Consider the following 12,926-nt stretch of genomic DNA (forward strand, 5'->3'; position numbering starts at 1 on the left):
GAACACATAGTCTTCCATCTGTTGCGCTCTGACTTTTTTAAAGGGTGAACGTACACTTGATTATACGTCTGAGTCATTCAAATCTGTTGCACTTCATGACATTCTTCTAATACTGAATTTACACTTCATTGTAAGTTTGCTCTTCTCAATAATAATGTTACCATGTCAAATAACAATATATTTTTACCTAAATATTTTATGTCATCATAATGTTTGTATCGCTAATCCACAAAAGTAATTTCTTTTCTTTTTTTTTTCATTTTACAGTTCAGTTTAACGTGCAGTCAACTAATGGTCAACTAGGTGTCGGATTTTTGCTAGCTGTACATGTGAAAAAAAAGAAACAAATTTCGTGTAATGTTAGTAATGTAATTTTTTTTTTTTAAATGTACTTCACTGCTAGTGTTTTTTTTTTTTCGGCCGTTCTGGTTGTGCTCAAATGACAATTAATTTAGCATTATTAAAAAATAATTTCTCTTTCAATAGTACTATAACAAAAGTAGGTCTATAACAAATAAATATTTTGCATAATTGTTTGTACTAGAACATTGTTAATTTCCACTGAATTGTTTCAATATTATACTGCTAACTGTTCTGTATACATTTAGATACTCGAAAATGTCTTATAAATATCAATATCTCTATTTATTTAGTTACTTGAATAGTTCCATGCCTGTTAACAATTATATGTATTTAATAATAATAAAAATAATAATAATAGATGGATTTATATATATTTATATATTTATGTTTTATATATATATATATATATATATATATATACATACATTAACTTTTGTAATGTATTTTTGTGTTTATTGTATAAAATAATTAAACAAAAAACCTGTTGTACCTTCTTCCAGTTAATAGTGAAAATGGTAATGTAGCGACTCCATATATAACTTATCTTGATATTTGACACCTTGGAATGCGGTAGTAGTTGAAATACAGTAGATGAAGCTAGTGTTGAAAATGAAAAGGTAATTCGTGCTTAATTTTAGATCTTTTCCATATTTGAAGCAGACGTTTAGACACCCGGTCGGTAACGTAATAATTTATGCCTTTTTTAAAATGTAATGTATTTTTGTGTTTATTGTATAAAATAATTAAACAAACAACCTGTTGTACCTTCTTCCAGTTAATAGTGAAAATGGTAATGTAGCGACCCCATATATAACTTATCTTGATATTTGACACCTGGGAATGCGGTAGTAGTTGAAATACAGTAAATAATTTATGCCTTTTTTTAAATGACAAATGAACGAGTTAGGTGACTGTATTTTGGTTATCTTTAGTTTACTATCTGTGGTTTTTACTGCACTGAAGTACAGTTGTGTGTAAACCCCACCATTCGGTAATGTCAGCTGCTGACAAAATTAACTCTAAATTGTCTCGTAATATTAATTTATAAAGCACTTTAAATGAGTCAAAACAAGACCCCTTTATCTCACAAAATCGAGTATATAATTTGAATGGTTTCATTTGGCAATCTGGGGCGATCGGATTATTAAACTAGATGTTTTAAGCTTTATAATCATCTATATATTCTTACAATCAATGCAAAATAGTGATCTTTTTTATTTTTTAATTAGACAACATCTTATACTTTTGCATAGGATAAAGGTTAAAATTATAGTGTTTTTTGGTATACTTCGTGCTTCCTCAGGTCGCTAAACTACGGGTTAACCGGTCAAGCCAGTTTAGCTCATGAATTAGGTTTTACTGACATGTAAGTCTTATGCTGGACGCAGGGTTCCCGGAACGCCACCCTCAGCGGCGTGTGCGAAGCACAAATCAGAGTCAGAGGTGGAACGTGAATTTCGATATGGTTTCGTAGTCTGATTTTCGAGAAAAAATTCAGCTGCCCGTATTTCTCGACTGAAACGTCAATAGGAGCTGTAATTTGTATGGCAAGGAGATGGTGCTACCCTTACTTCGTATTAAGGGAATTTAGGCCCACAAACCTTGTTAATATTATATGTTGGTTATAGAAAGTTTTTATTTTTTGGTGACGTCACACGCACGCTAGTTAGCATGCACACGTCATAAGCTAGGTTACGTCAACTTTTCCTGGTAAGGCAAACTTTCCCGGCGTGCTTTTTTCATTGATAAACAAACATCCACTGCTTTCCACATGAATGCCTTGCCTGGCTAGGGCTACAAGAGCCGCATAGTTAGCATATAATACTGAAACAAGGTACGTCTGCAACTGAATTATTCTTAGGCCCTAGTTATTTTTTTTTTTCTTATTTTAATTTATTTCTTTGAAAAGTGTACTTTCTATCACATATAATTGCACTGTCTACTTGGGCCTAGGCCCTAGTCATATTATACTTCATCGTCCCCCGTTATGCACAGTACATCAGAATGCTAGCCCCCCCCCCCCACACGTTACAGTACAGACGTTTGCTAGGCAACAGAACGTGATTGCACTTTTCTTTCAAGGTGCTCATGTAAATTTGCATGTTGTTAGCTAACCAGCTGAGTGTATTCCTTTGTGAAAATGAGTACCGCGGCGTACTCATTTTCAGAAAGCATTTGCATCGCCTCTTGGAAAGAGGGAACTTCGAAATTACTGTCTCCATATCTTCGCTAATTGATCACCGTAATTTACACTTATGCATGGAGGGAGCACTTAAAATGTACAATAATCGTTTCACTACCCGACAAACCCCGAACTTTATTCATGCATTACATAAATAGTTTCATCTTGCTGTACTCCAACTTCACTGGCGCATGGTAACAACCAACTGACAAGTTCCGGTCACACATTACTCTCCATAACGCAGCACCCCCTAGTTCCGTGTCCTCTGGCTGCTTAAATAACCAGTGATCATTTTGTCTTTACAATTTTGTATTCAGAACAGTTTTTACCCTCTCTATGAAAGACGTCACGCGCTTTAAGCCAATAGCAGCTACTGATTTTGAGTTTTTTTGCGGTTAGTGAATTCATGCATAAGATGTAGGTAGATTCCCTAACACAATCTTACCTTGGCCAGAGGTCCACATCACGATGATCAGAATATTAGTTACATATCGATAAAAAAAAAAAAGGAGTCTGAGCTGTATGACACAACGACCACGTTAACTAAAAAGGGTCATCAATCATATTCTATTAGCGAGGACCTTATTGAAAAATTAAATTGGGCTTGACTTACTACCCGGCAATCGAAAGGTATCCAAGTTCTTGAGACAAATATCGTTTGCCATGGAGCTCTCACTCCTAAGAGCGCCTTTAGCGCAGACATATATACCACCCGTATTGGCGGCTGCTGCAAGGAATTTGACATCCACGGTGCACAACTAAATGACTAGTCATCAATGCTGCATCAAGGACTTTTCTCTTAACAGGGTAATCACTATTTTTTCGCACAAAAGCAATACTGTACATTTAAAAAAGTTATTACACTTAAAATCACAGTGAGCCTTGATAGCCGAATCCAATCGACCGTCAGCATTACAGGTTACACCTAAATATACATACTTATTACAATGCTCTATCACTATAATATCATTTTTACAATAAATATTAGCTCTGTCATGATTAACACCGTTAATAACCATAAGTTTTGTTTTCTTAGAAAATATTTGTGTCATCCCTGAGTCAGCACAAAACTGTAATAAAATGATATAATTTGGCTAAACATTTATTCTCGTGATGTAGGTAATATTACGGCATCGTTCATTAACATTAAACAGTGAAGTGTTGAAAGAAAACCATCCGGCCATGACCAAATTTGTCTACAAATCCACGAATAAGAGGGTTAAAAATGCTGTAAATAAGAAGCATGACGTTGGAGCTCCATGGCGGAGTCCTAGTGTACAATGGATTACCGAAGACGCTAATGCTAGTTTGGTTACATTGATGCAATCTCTTAGCATAGTAAGACCACAGCCTGATGATTATTAACAGCTTATTAATTTCTTTCTAGGTGCATTGTCATATTCTTTCGAAAAAGTCAAAGAACGGTTTTACTTTTTATGACGTGCATATTTCATAAAAAGGCGTAAAGTCTCAATGTTTTCCAAACAACGTCTACCCGACTGGGCGCCAGCTGAGCCCTATTTGGTTTAAACCAACGCATCAATCGCTGGTCAAGGATAGCGTCATATATTTTAGAAATAGCATCCATATTCGTAATACCACGTCAATTTTAATTATCACACCATTCTAGATCCTGCCTTTAAAGGGAATATCAAGCGAGCGAAGCACCATTGTGGTGGGTCGTGCTAATAAAAAGATAAGAGTTGCAAAAGTTCAGCTGGAACTCCTGACGGGCCACCTGATGCGCCGGGTTTCGATTTCTTGATAACGTCTTCGACCTCGTGTATTTCTATTTGGTCATCTAAAATTGGTATATACACTTTCTTTATAAGAACACATTAAGAATAAATTGAGGCTGAGGTAAAATGTCCAGTGAGATTTTGATTTTAAAAAACTAGAAAAACCCAAAAATATATATCTGTACCTTATGTGCAGTAGGTGTGAATATGTAATACCCTCTATAATACTAACAGTACAGTAGGTGGTCTCTTATACACATCTAGATCTTTAAACTCCTAGACCAGACAAAAATTCTCCTTAAGAATAATTTTGATGCAACCTGTTTTTCGGAACGGTCATTGTTGATATCATTCATCACTCGTGACTAAGCAAGTATATAAATACGTTAACTTGCTATTATTAGGGTGCATAACTATTACTAAACGTTTTCTTGTACTGATTTTAGTTTATTACAGTATTTACGGCTGTCAATCAAGAAAATAATAAATAAATAACTAAACAAGCCAATAAATCCCTAATAATAGTGATTATTGAATGACTTTGATATATTTACACTTTGTCAAGCAGCTATCCCATATCCATATATATATATATATATATATATCTGTCTCTTATACACATCTGCCTGGGCAAAATTTTACTGGTTCTTATATAGTAAAAAGGGTTATATATATATATATATATATATATATATATCAAGATAGCCGTTAACACTGTTAAATTATATATCTTGATTTATATATATGTATATATATATTTATATACTTATATATATAATATATATAATAGGTCATCAAATAAGTTAAACACAATTTTCAGATAAAGGACATAAATGCATCGTGTAGCATAGCTTTCAACGCATGTTGTTCTGTAAATAAATAATAAATAAAGAAATTGTGTAATAAAATGCCTCTCACGTGAGTCGAACCTGCAACCTATCGCGTAATAACCATTAGACCACAGAGGCTTCATGGATGAACAGATTCAAATAACGTCAGATCGGCATAAAATAAATATAGAAAAGGTGAAATATAATGTCTCTGACGGGATTCGAAACTGCGACCACTTGCTGTGAAGGTCAAAATAGTCTAATCTAAAATGGCATGCTGAGCGTGACTACAAATAGCTGCGTCATCTGAGCTATTATAGTGAGTCTTACAATTTTTGCCTACCTAGGAACTTGGTTTTAAACTATTAATTCATTATTGGCAACAGCAGCACGATGGAGAGGAGGGAGGAGAATGAGGAAATGGAAGCCTACCAGACAGGCCAAGAATCTCCATCCCTGAATGTAGCTCCTAAAAATTATTCTTCTTTTTAAATTTAAAAAAATACCATAATTGTGATAAAACCTGAAAAATAATAATGTAAAATAGTCGATCGAGATCTGACTAGATGGACAACCCTAAGAAAAATAAACCTTCACCTCATCTAATATGGTTTGGGCTGAGGTTGTATTTTACAACGCTGGATGCCTGGAAATTGCATTCTCCTATATTTATGTTTATAAAAAAAAATAAATAAATAAAAAAAATAAATAAAAAGAAAAAATAAAAAAAAATATCTATCTGGAAATCTCCCAGACTTAAATGGTTTTCAAGTCTCTAAACTTAAAATATAATATATCAGATAATTTGTTGCAAAAAGTAGGAGGGAGAATGAGCATCAGGAAAGGACACATTTTCTGGGCTGAAGTGAAAATATTTTCAGCTTATAAAAGATGTTCAATATTAAATAAATCTAATATATTAGAGGGATGAGCAGGTACTAAGCTCAATGTTTAAACATTTTATGAACCTTTTTCATCCGTATGCACCGAATATGTAGACCATAAAAAAAACCCATTTTATGCGTCAATCTAATGGGGACTAATGTAAAAACTAAATAAAGTGAACCCTTTTTAAAATATGTACCCTATACTAGAAATTGCAAATTGCAAGTGAAGTGCTGCGAAGTATAACTGCATGTAAAGGTTCTTCGAACAAAATTATTTATGCGAGTCAAGTGAAAATAATGAATAATAAAAATATAACAAATAATATGAGACACGACCCATTGTCTATATTAGAACACTTCTCTTTGGGTATCAAAGTCGTAATTTTTCATTTTTGTCAAAAAGTGTCTAGTGGTGAATTATGGTTTAGGTTTTTTTTAAATAAAGTTTCAAAAATGTCTATGTATGTGGAAAATGTAGTTGATTACCAAAGGTTACAATTTTTATTTTGAAGATTGCATGGTCTTGGAAGTGTACATTTTTTATGGGGCAAGTTTCCAAGGGCGGGTTTTCTAGGGGCGAGTTGACTGCCAAAGAGTGTGCCAAAGTGCGAGCCAGCGTGTTATTTGATCACAAGTGCGAGACATCCCAAGTGTGAGCCAGCGATCTATGATTACACGACAGTAGATACGAGACGTTACTCGAGTTGTGCGAGGTATCGGCTGAGATTTGTGAAGTACAATTCAAAAAACAACTATAGGTCTAATAATGAATTATTGTGATGTTAAATAGACAATGTTAGCTATCAAGGAGCGACGTTGTTTTTCATTGGGACATTCGTCCCTTCAAGGCTAGGCCTATACCATCCTAGCTAGTCTAGGCCTAGAGTAGGATAAGGCTAGCGCGACATGCGGACGTTGGTACGTGTTGGTTAGTCTACAAACGTCGCCTAAAGTAATTGATTTTACCCAGCAGAACGAAAGAAGGAAACTACGCTTTTCAGTCGTCTTAGGCCCTTGTTTTTTGACAAAAAATGACCTTTCAGAGGTCAAATTGCTGTCAAGAATATGAATTGGCTGCTTCACAGCAATAACGCATAAAATCTAACTGATATTCACACATATTTTAAAATGCGGACCCAATTTATGTGTATAAACTGAACTATTTAAAAAAAATCGACTCTCATTTTACACCTAAAATCTAATATGGACTCATCCCATGTTTAATTTGTGTTCTTCAATTATTGTGGAAAAATTAAGAGGGAAAGTCCCTACTGTCCCAATAGCTGTTTAACGGCACTGACTGTATCCTGTTTAAACATTAGGATGCTCGTATTACCACTTTACTTCCTTTCGCGAAGTATTTGTAGAGAAGGTCACTGTCACATACAGATTTCGTACTGATGCTATTCTTCTTTTGATGTTAAAATGTGTCAGTAGTAAGACAAAAACATTCAATACACTTTGGATTGTGTTAACATTTTCTCCGAATAAATATTGATATTTTAGAATAATTATATTGTTTCGCTGCTTCTATTATTCCATTTAGGACTAAATATTTTTAAAAAATAGTTTTTAAATTAAACTGGATTTAACCATAAAAGGTTAAGCCTATTATTATGCTCATGGTGGTCTTTGAGTGTTAACAACATGCGTTAAAAAGTTAGCTTATGGTCAATTTTACCCTGGTAGACAATAAGATTGACAAAGTGACAAGAGCGGATCAAACAGTGGGTGGGAGGGAGGCAAGAGTTTTTCCAACGATTTCATATATCAGGATGTCAAATAGGCCAGGAGATATGACAGGGTTTTCTAGTCATTATTAGGGAGTTTTCGATGCACGACGTTAACCTTAAATTTAACGTTAGTACCCAACATGCAGCGCGATAGCTCCGCCCCTTTTGTAAACAAATCGAAATACGCATGCGCAAACCCGTAAATAACGTACGTCGAGCACGTAAAATCCTGAAATTAACGTACTTCGCAACGCAAGAGGAATATATTATGACGTCATCCGTTAAAGTTAAGGTTAACGTTGTGCATCGACAACTCCCTATTACGGAATGTAGTACTTTACTCAGTGGCGTAACGCCTTTGTGCTCTAGTGCAGCGGTCCGCGGTGCACCGACACTTACAGGCCCCTTTGGTGCACCTACACATATGGTTCACGATCTATAGCACCCTGATCCAAAAGAGCTTTGTTGATACGTTACAGCATAATTTGTCTATGACATCGACTGTAGGACATATGCCATATTAATCCAGTGGGGATGGGGCGCCCAGCCGGCCAGGACCCCCTATATTTTTAATGTCAAAATTAAAAAAAAACAATATGGAGATAAAATATTCAAATTTTAAGTCTGAATGATTGCCATTTCCGGGCATCTAGGGGTGTCACAATTATAATTTGCTTTGCGACACCAAGTATAGAATAGACTGTAGGTCTTTGACTAGACGTTCGCGACGCGGGTGAGTGGTATTTAAGGGAGAGAGAGAGAGGAGGTGGGGGGAGAGCATAGTTACCGTCGGGAAGAAGTCAGTAATTTTTAAAAATCAGTCAAGAGAACAAGTTGAACGCAAATGCAAACACAACCTCAAACGGACAAATCAAATCTTAGAACCAACTTTTTAATTTGAAACTATATAAGCCTAACAAAACAAAAATTACTTTAAGTAGATTAAAAGATAAATATGCATTAGCTAAAGGACACAAGTACACCACTTTATAATAATTTTAGAAGATTTAATGTTTCGACTACTGTTGTGTACCTTTCAAAACACGCTGCCGTTAAAAAATGTATTTGTTCATAAACTCCATCATACTCAAAATCGTCATGTCAAAAGTAAATTTAGTGCAGAACCTAATGCTAAAAATGATTTGTTGTATATATAATTTTTATGTTTGCTTATTATTAATTTAGTTGAAGTTGTCTCTTGATAAACCAATAATTTAGCAGCCGTAACCGTAGCTGAAGCTTAGAAAGTAAAACTATTAAATTATTGGTTTATCAAGAGGTAAGTTCAAATAAATGTTTTATAATCAAGGTGAAATGACTGAGTATTAATAATTCGTGTGAATGTTTGATACCAATGGAAAACAATGTTTTTAGACAATAAAATATTTTTGTATCTTGTGTCATGAAATATGTAATGATAATTATGCAGAAAGAAGTTGAATTTTACAGGCCTCTTGACTGTCTCCAGTGCTCTTGTAAGGATTATTCTAATAAGTAGCCTATACTTATCGCACTTGTAGCTACAGCAGGGAATATAACAACCTGCAATTAGGAAACGCCATGCTCTCATGAGGAACTGAATTTGAGAAGGCATGTGACGAAGAGAGCGAATAAGATCGCTTAACTTTGGTTTTATTGCCAATTATCATAAAAATAGAAATTGCAGCCGGATGGACGCAACCTTTGGACGGACCTTAAACAATAAGATTTTACACGACGTAATGGACTTGTTAATAAACAGACGCTACACGACAAGGTTTTAACATTTATACAATACTTATTGTAAGGATCGGGGAGTTATGAAGATATATGAGAGAATATTCAATACCATACTTATTCCGACGAATATTGCTATTATCACGGATGTGTCCCGGTAGGTCGATTACCAAGACACGTTGTACTTAATACATTTTTTTATAAATAATAATTTTCTTTTCGGCAGAGACTAAAGTGACCAGACGGTGCTCAATAGAACAACATTGGGTGAAGATTAACTAATACTGGATATTAATTAATAATGGATAAAAGAGCAGCGAGTCATCTACAAGGTTACTACATGTATGAACGCAGTTTTAACAAGCACGTTATTGCAGATGATACCGAGGTGCATGAAGCTTATAAAATAGCTCAAGAAAGGGGAGCACTTCCTTTTAACAGAACCAAAATACTTATCCTAGGCGACCACACTGCTGGAAAGACTTCCACATGCAGGCGTTTAAAAGGAAAAGAATTTCGGCATGACGAGCCCAGCACAATAGGAATCGAAACAAACATTTTCAAGGCGAAAATTGATGATGTTAATAGTAAGTGGTGTGAAGTATCAAACACACCTCTAGAAGATTATGAAAGTTCAGTGGCATGGTGGGCAGTATCACACATGCTCAAGCGTAGTATGAAAAAATCTATGAGGTCTGGTAGAATGCCTGACGTAAATTCACATGTCTCGTTACGAGAACTAATTGAAGATATATTTCATCAGATAGTATATATTATTCCCTTTTTAATTACGTTTCTAACCGGTGGGTTTACTTTCGGATTTGGACTGGTTGTATGGATTTATATTCTGTGCTTGATGTGTGTATTCGATGTTCACACTGCGTACCGCTTTGGTTCCGGGTACACTCTCGGGATGGTACTGATAGACAGTGCAATGAGTAATAATGACATTTACAACGAAATGCAAGACACTGGATTGGATTGGAATAGTATGTCGGCTGTCCTGATGGCTCTTATGTATGGACTGGTTGGCCTAAGTACTGGCGTGCTTATTAGCGCAGGTTGTAGGACTGGCGTTTGCATAGCATTTTGCATAATGGTTCATCCTAAACAGAAAACATTTACCATCGATAATGTTACAGAACAGCTACAACTCATCTACAACAAAGTATATCATAATTTCATAATTTGTATCATTGCCTTTATAACAATTGTGATTTTTAGAAATGTTCATGCTAAGATATTATCAATGAGTCGAAAGAGCTGTATAATTTTTTCCCTAACCATTATTATTTTTATCACACCTGCCGCCTTTATACGAAGGTCATTATGTCTAGGCCTATTTACTACTCTGTATATTGCTGTAGTTGTAAGTTTCTCAATATTTGGAGTTCTTTTGGGAAGAAAATTTGTCGCGTATGAATATTTTCCTGAAAAATATGTCATCAAGAAATCTATTGGTTTTCTAGCTGGGGCATGTATAGCGGTTTTTTGCAGATGGGAATTTGCAAATTTGAGAACTCTTATCTTAAATCATAACCAGTACTTCTCGGTTTCACGGTATTTATTTAGCTTATTGAATTTTCTCGTCCCAATCACTGCCTTTATTGTATACGAATGGTTTGCATATATGAAAGTGAAAAAAACGACATCCATACCGATAACTCATGTCAGACAATCGATGAAAGCAAGTATTCGTAACGAATCTTATTTAGATGCAAGATTGAGTTTATGGGACTTTGCAGGGCAGGATATGTACTATAACACACATCACCTCTTTATGTCTAAACAGGGTGTGTATCTCATTGTTTTCAACGCAGTTGAAGCGGTTATGAATCCTGAAAAACAAATCAAACGGCTAAAGTTCTGGCTACAATCAGTTGCTATGCATGCAGAGGTTGAAAATGCTGTAGTCTTTCTTGTAGGAACCAGACGAGACAGTGTTGGTGAAAAAAATGCTTTTTTGAATTTTTTAAACCTAGCAAGAAAACATCTCTACAAAAGGTTTTCTAAGTTGCTTGCATTTCATCCGTCTGGAAGTCTTTTCTTTTTGATTGAAAACGCATCACCATTAGACGAACAACGTAACATATTACGAGCAGTTATCTATAATGAAATACAAAAATTGAAGTTTTTTCAGGAGAAAATTTCATTGAGATACCTTTTATTTAATGAAACTTTAAACAAGTTTCGCCAGCGAAATTGTATTATTGTTAAGTTTGAAGATTTCTCAGATGAAGTAAAATCAACCTGTAATATCATGTCAAAAAATGAGTTGCGTAGATTCTTAACTTTTCATGATCGATCGGGTGATCTCATATACAATGAACGGGATGAGATACTCCGAAATTACGTCATTTGTGATCCTCAAATGCTTGTAGACATTTTGCAGTATTTGGTAAATGTTCCTGTACCTCATAAGCGAAATCGGACAGTATCTGACTACTGGCAGAGATTAGAGGACACAGGAATTGTTGATAGTAAATTACTAGAGCATATCTGCCGAGAAGAAGGAATCTGGATACTTTATCCTTATGTTATTCGTTTCTTAGTGGGGACACATCTACTTTTCCCTCTTAAGATTACTGACCATGTCGACCAAGTTGGAAAATTTTTCCTTTCCTGTCGACTACCGATGATCAATGCCATGTCAAATATCTGGAACAGCAATGATCACTCGCAAGACATTTTTTACTTTGACTTTGGTGAAATCATTCCAGAATTTATTCTTGTGCGTCTTATCGCTAAATGTTGTGAAGTGTTTACTTGGGATAAGATCTACTACAACGCAGCAAGATTTAGGACTAGCAATTCATGTCTATTTGTTCTCAACACCAATGAAATTTCTGAAAGCACGTACGTGCGACATTTGATCAAAGTTGCGGTACACAATGATGATAAAGCACAGGCTATACATGTTTTACAAAAACTGATTAGTTTTACTGAAGAAATAATTTATAGAGATTTCAACCCATACCATTTTTGTGAACAGTATATCTGTGGACCCGAATGTGAGCGATGTAGTTTCCTTGATGGAACACTGCGTTTGGTGAACCTCATAACACCTGCAAACGAGATATCTACATTGGACGGCTACAAACCAGACCATTACCATAAGGTTACACTTGAGCAAAAGGTATGATAATGTATACAAAACTTATAACTACATTTAGTGACATATCGCCATAATAAAATGTTGCCATTAAGAATGATTTATACATTTTTCACTATTTTACATCTTAAAACTAATGTTTCTTTATTTTGCAGTTCAGTTTCACCTGTAGTCGACAAAAAAACAACTAGGTCTGAGGATATTTTGCAGTATAACTACATAACGAATACAAAGTAATTTGGTTTAGTGCTTATTATAATAAGTTTAGTATTTATTATTACATATGTTGGACGATAAAATCTCAAATCTAAAATATTTTGTGTTATTACAGTACCAAAATACAGCAAATATACACATATTTTTA

The 12,926-nt window shown here is 34.8% G+C and overlaps 1 protein-coding gene across 2 annotated transcripts in view; it reads left to right on the forward strand.

Annotated features, from left to right (window-relative positions):
* Nucleotides 1-306: 306 nt before the first annotated feature.
* LOC117100086 overlaps nt 307-12,926 on the forward strand; it is a 15,214-nt gene continuing 2,594 nt past the window's right edge. Inside the window, exons 1-4 of one of the 2 annotated variants that reach the window (XM_033239635.1) lie at nt 307-359; nt 864-980; nt 9,677-12,586; nt 12,718-12,795. In XM_033239635.1, coding sequence (XP_033095526.1) covers nt 9,752-12,586; nt 12,718-12,753 — 2,871 coding nt within the window. In that variant the 5' untranslated portion in view covers nt 307-359; nt 864-980; nt 9,677-9,751 and the 3' untranslated portion in view covers nt 12,754-12,795. Of the gene's footprint in view, nt 360-863; nt 981-9,421; nt 12,587-12,717; nt 12,796-12,926 lie in introns of those variants that run through there. The other variant, XM_033239634.1, reaches the window with a different exon arrangement.

Source organism: Anneissia japonica, unplaced genomic scaffold (assembly GCF_011630105.1).
Source record: "Anneissia japonica isolate Jap-2015-1 unplaced genomic scaffold, ASM1163010v1 scaffold439_len473750_cov173, whole genome shotgun sequence".
Taxonomy (NCBI): domain Eukaryota; kingdom Metazoa; phylum Echinodermata; class Crinoidea; order Comatulida; family Comatulidae; genus Anneissia; species Anneissia japonica.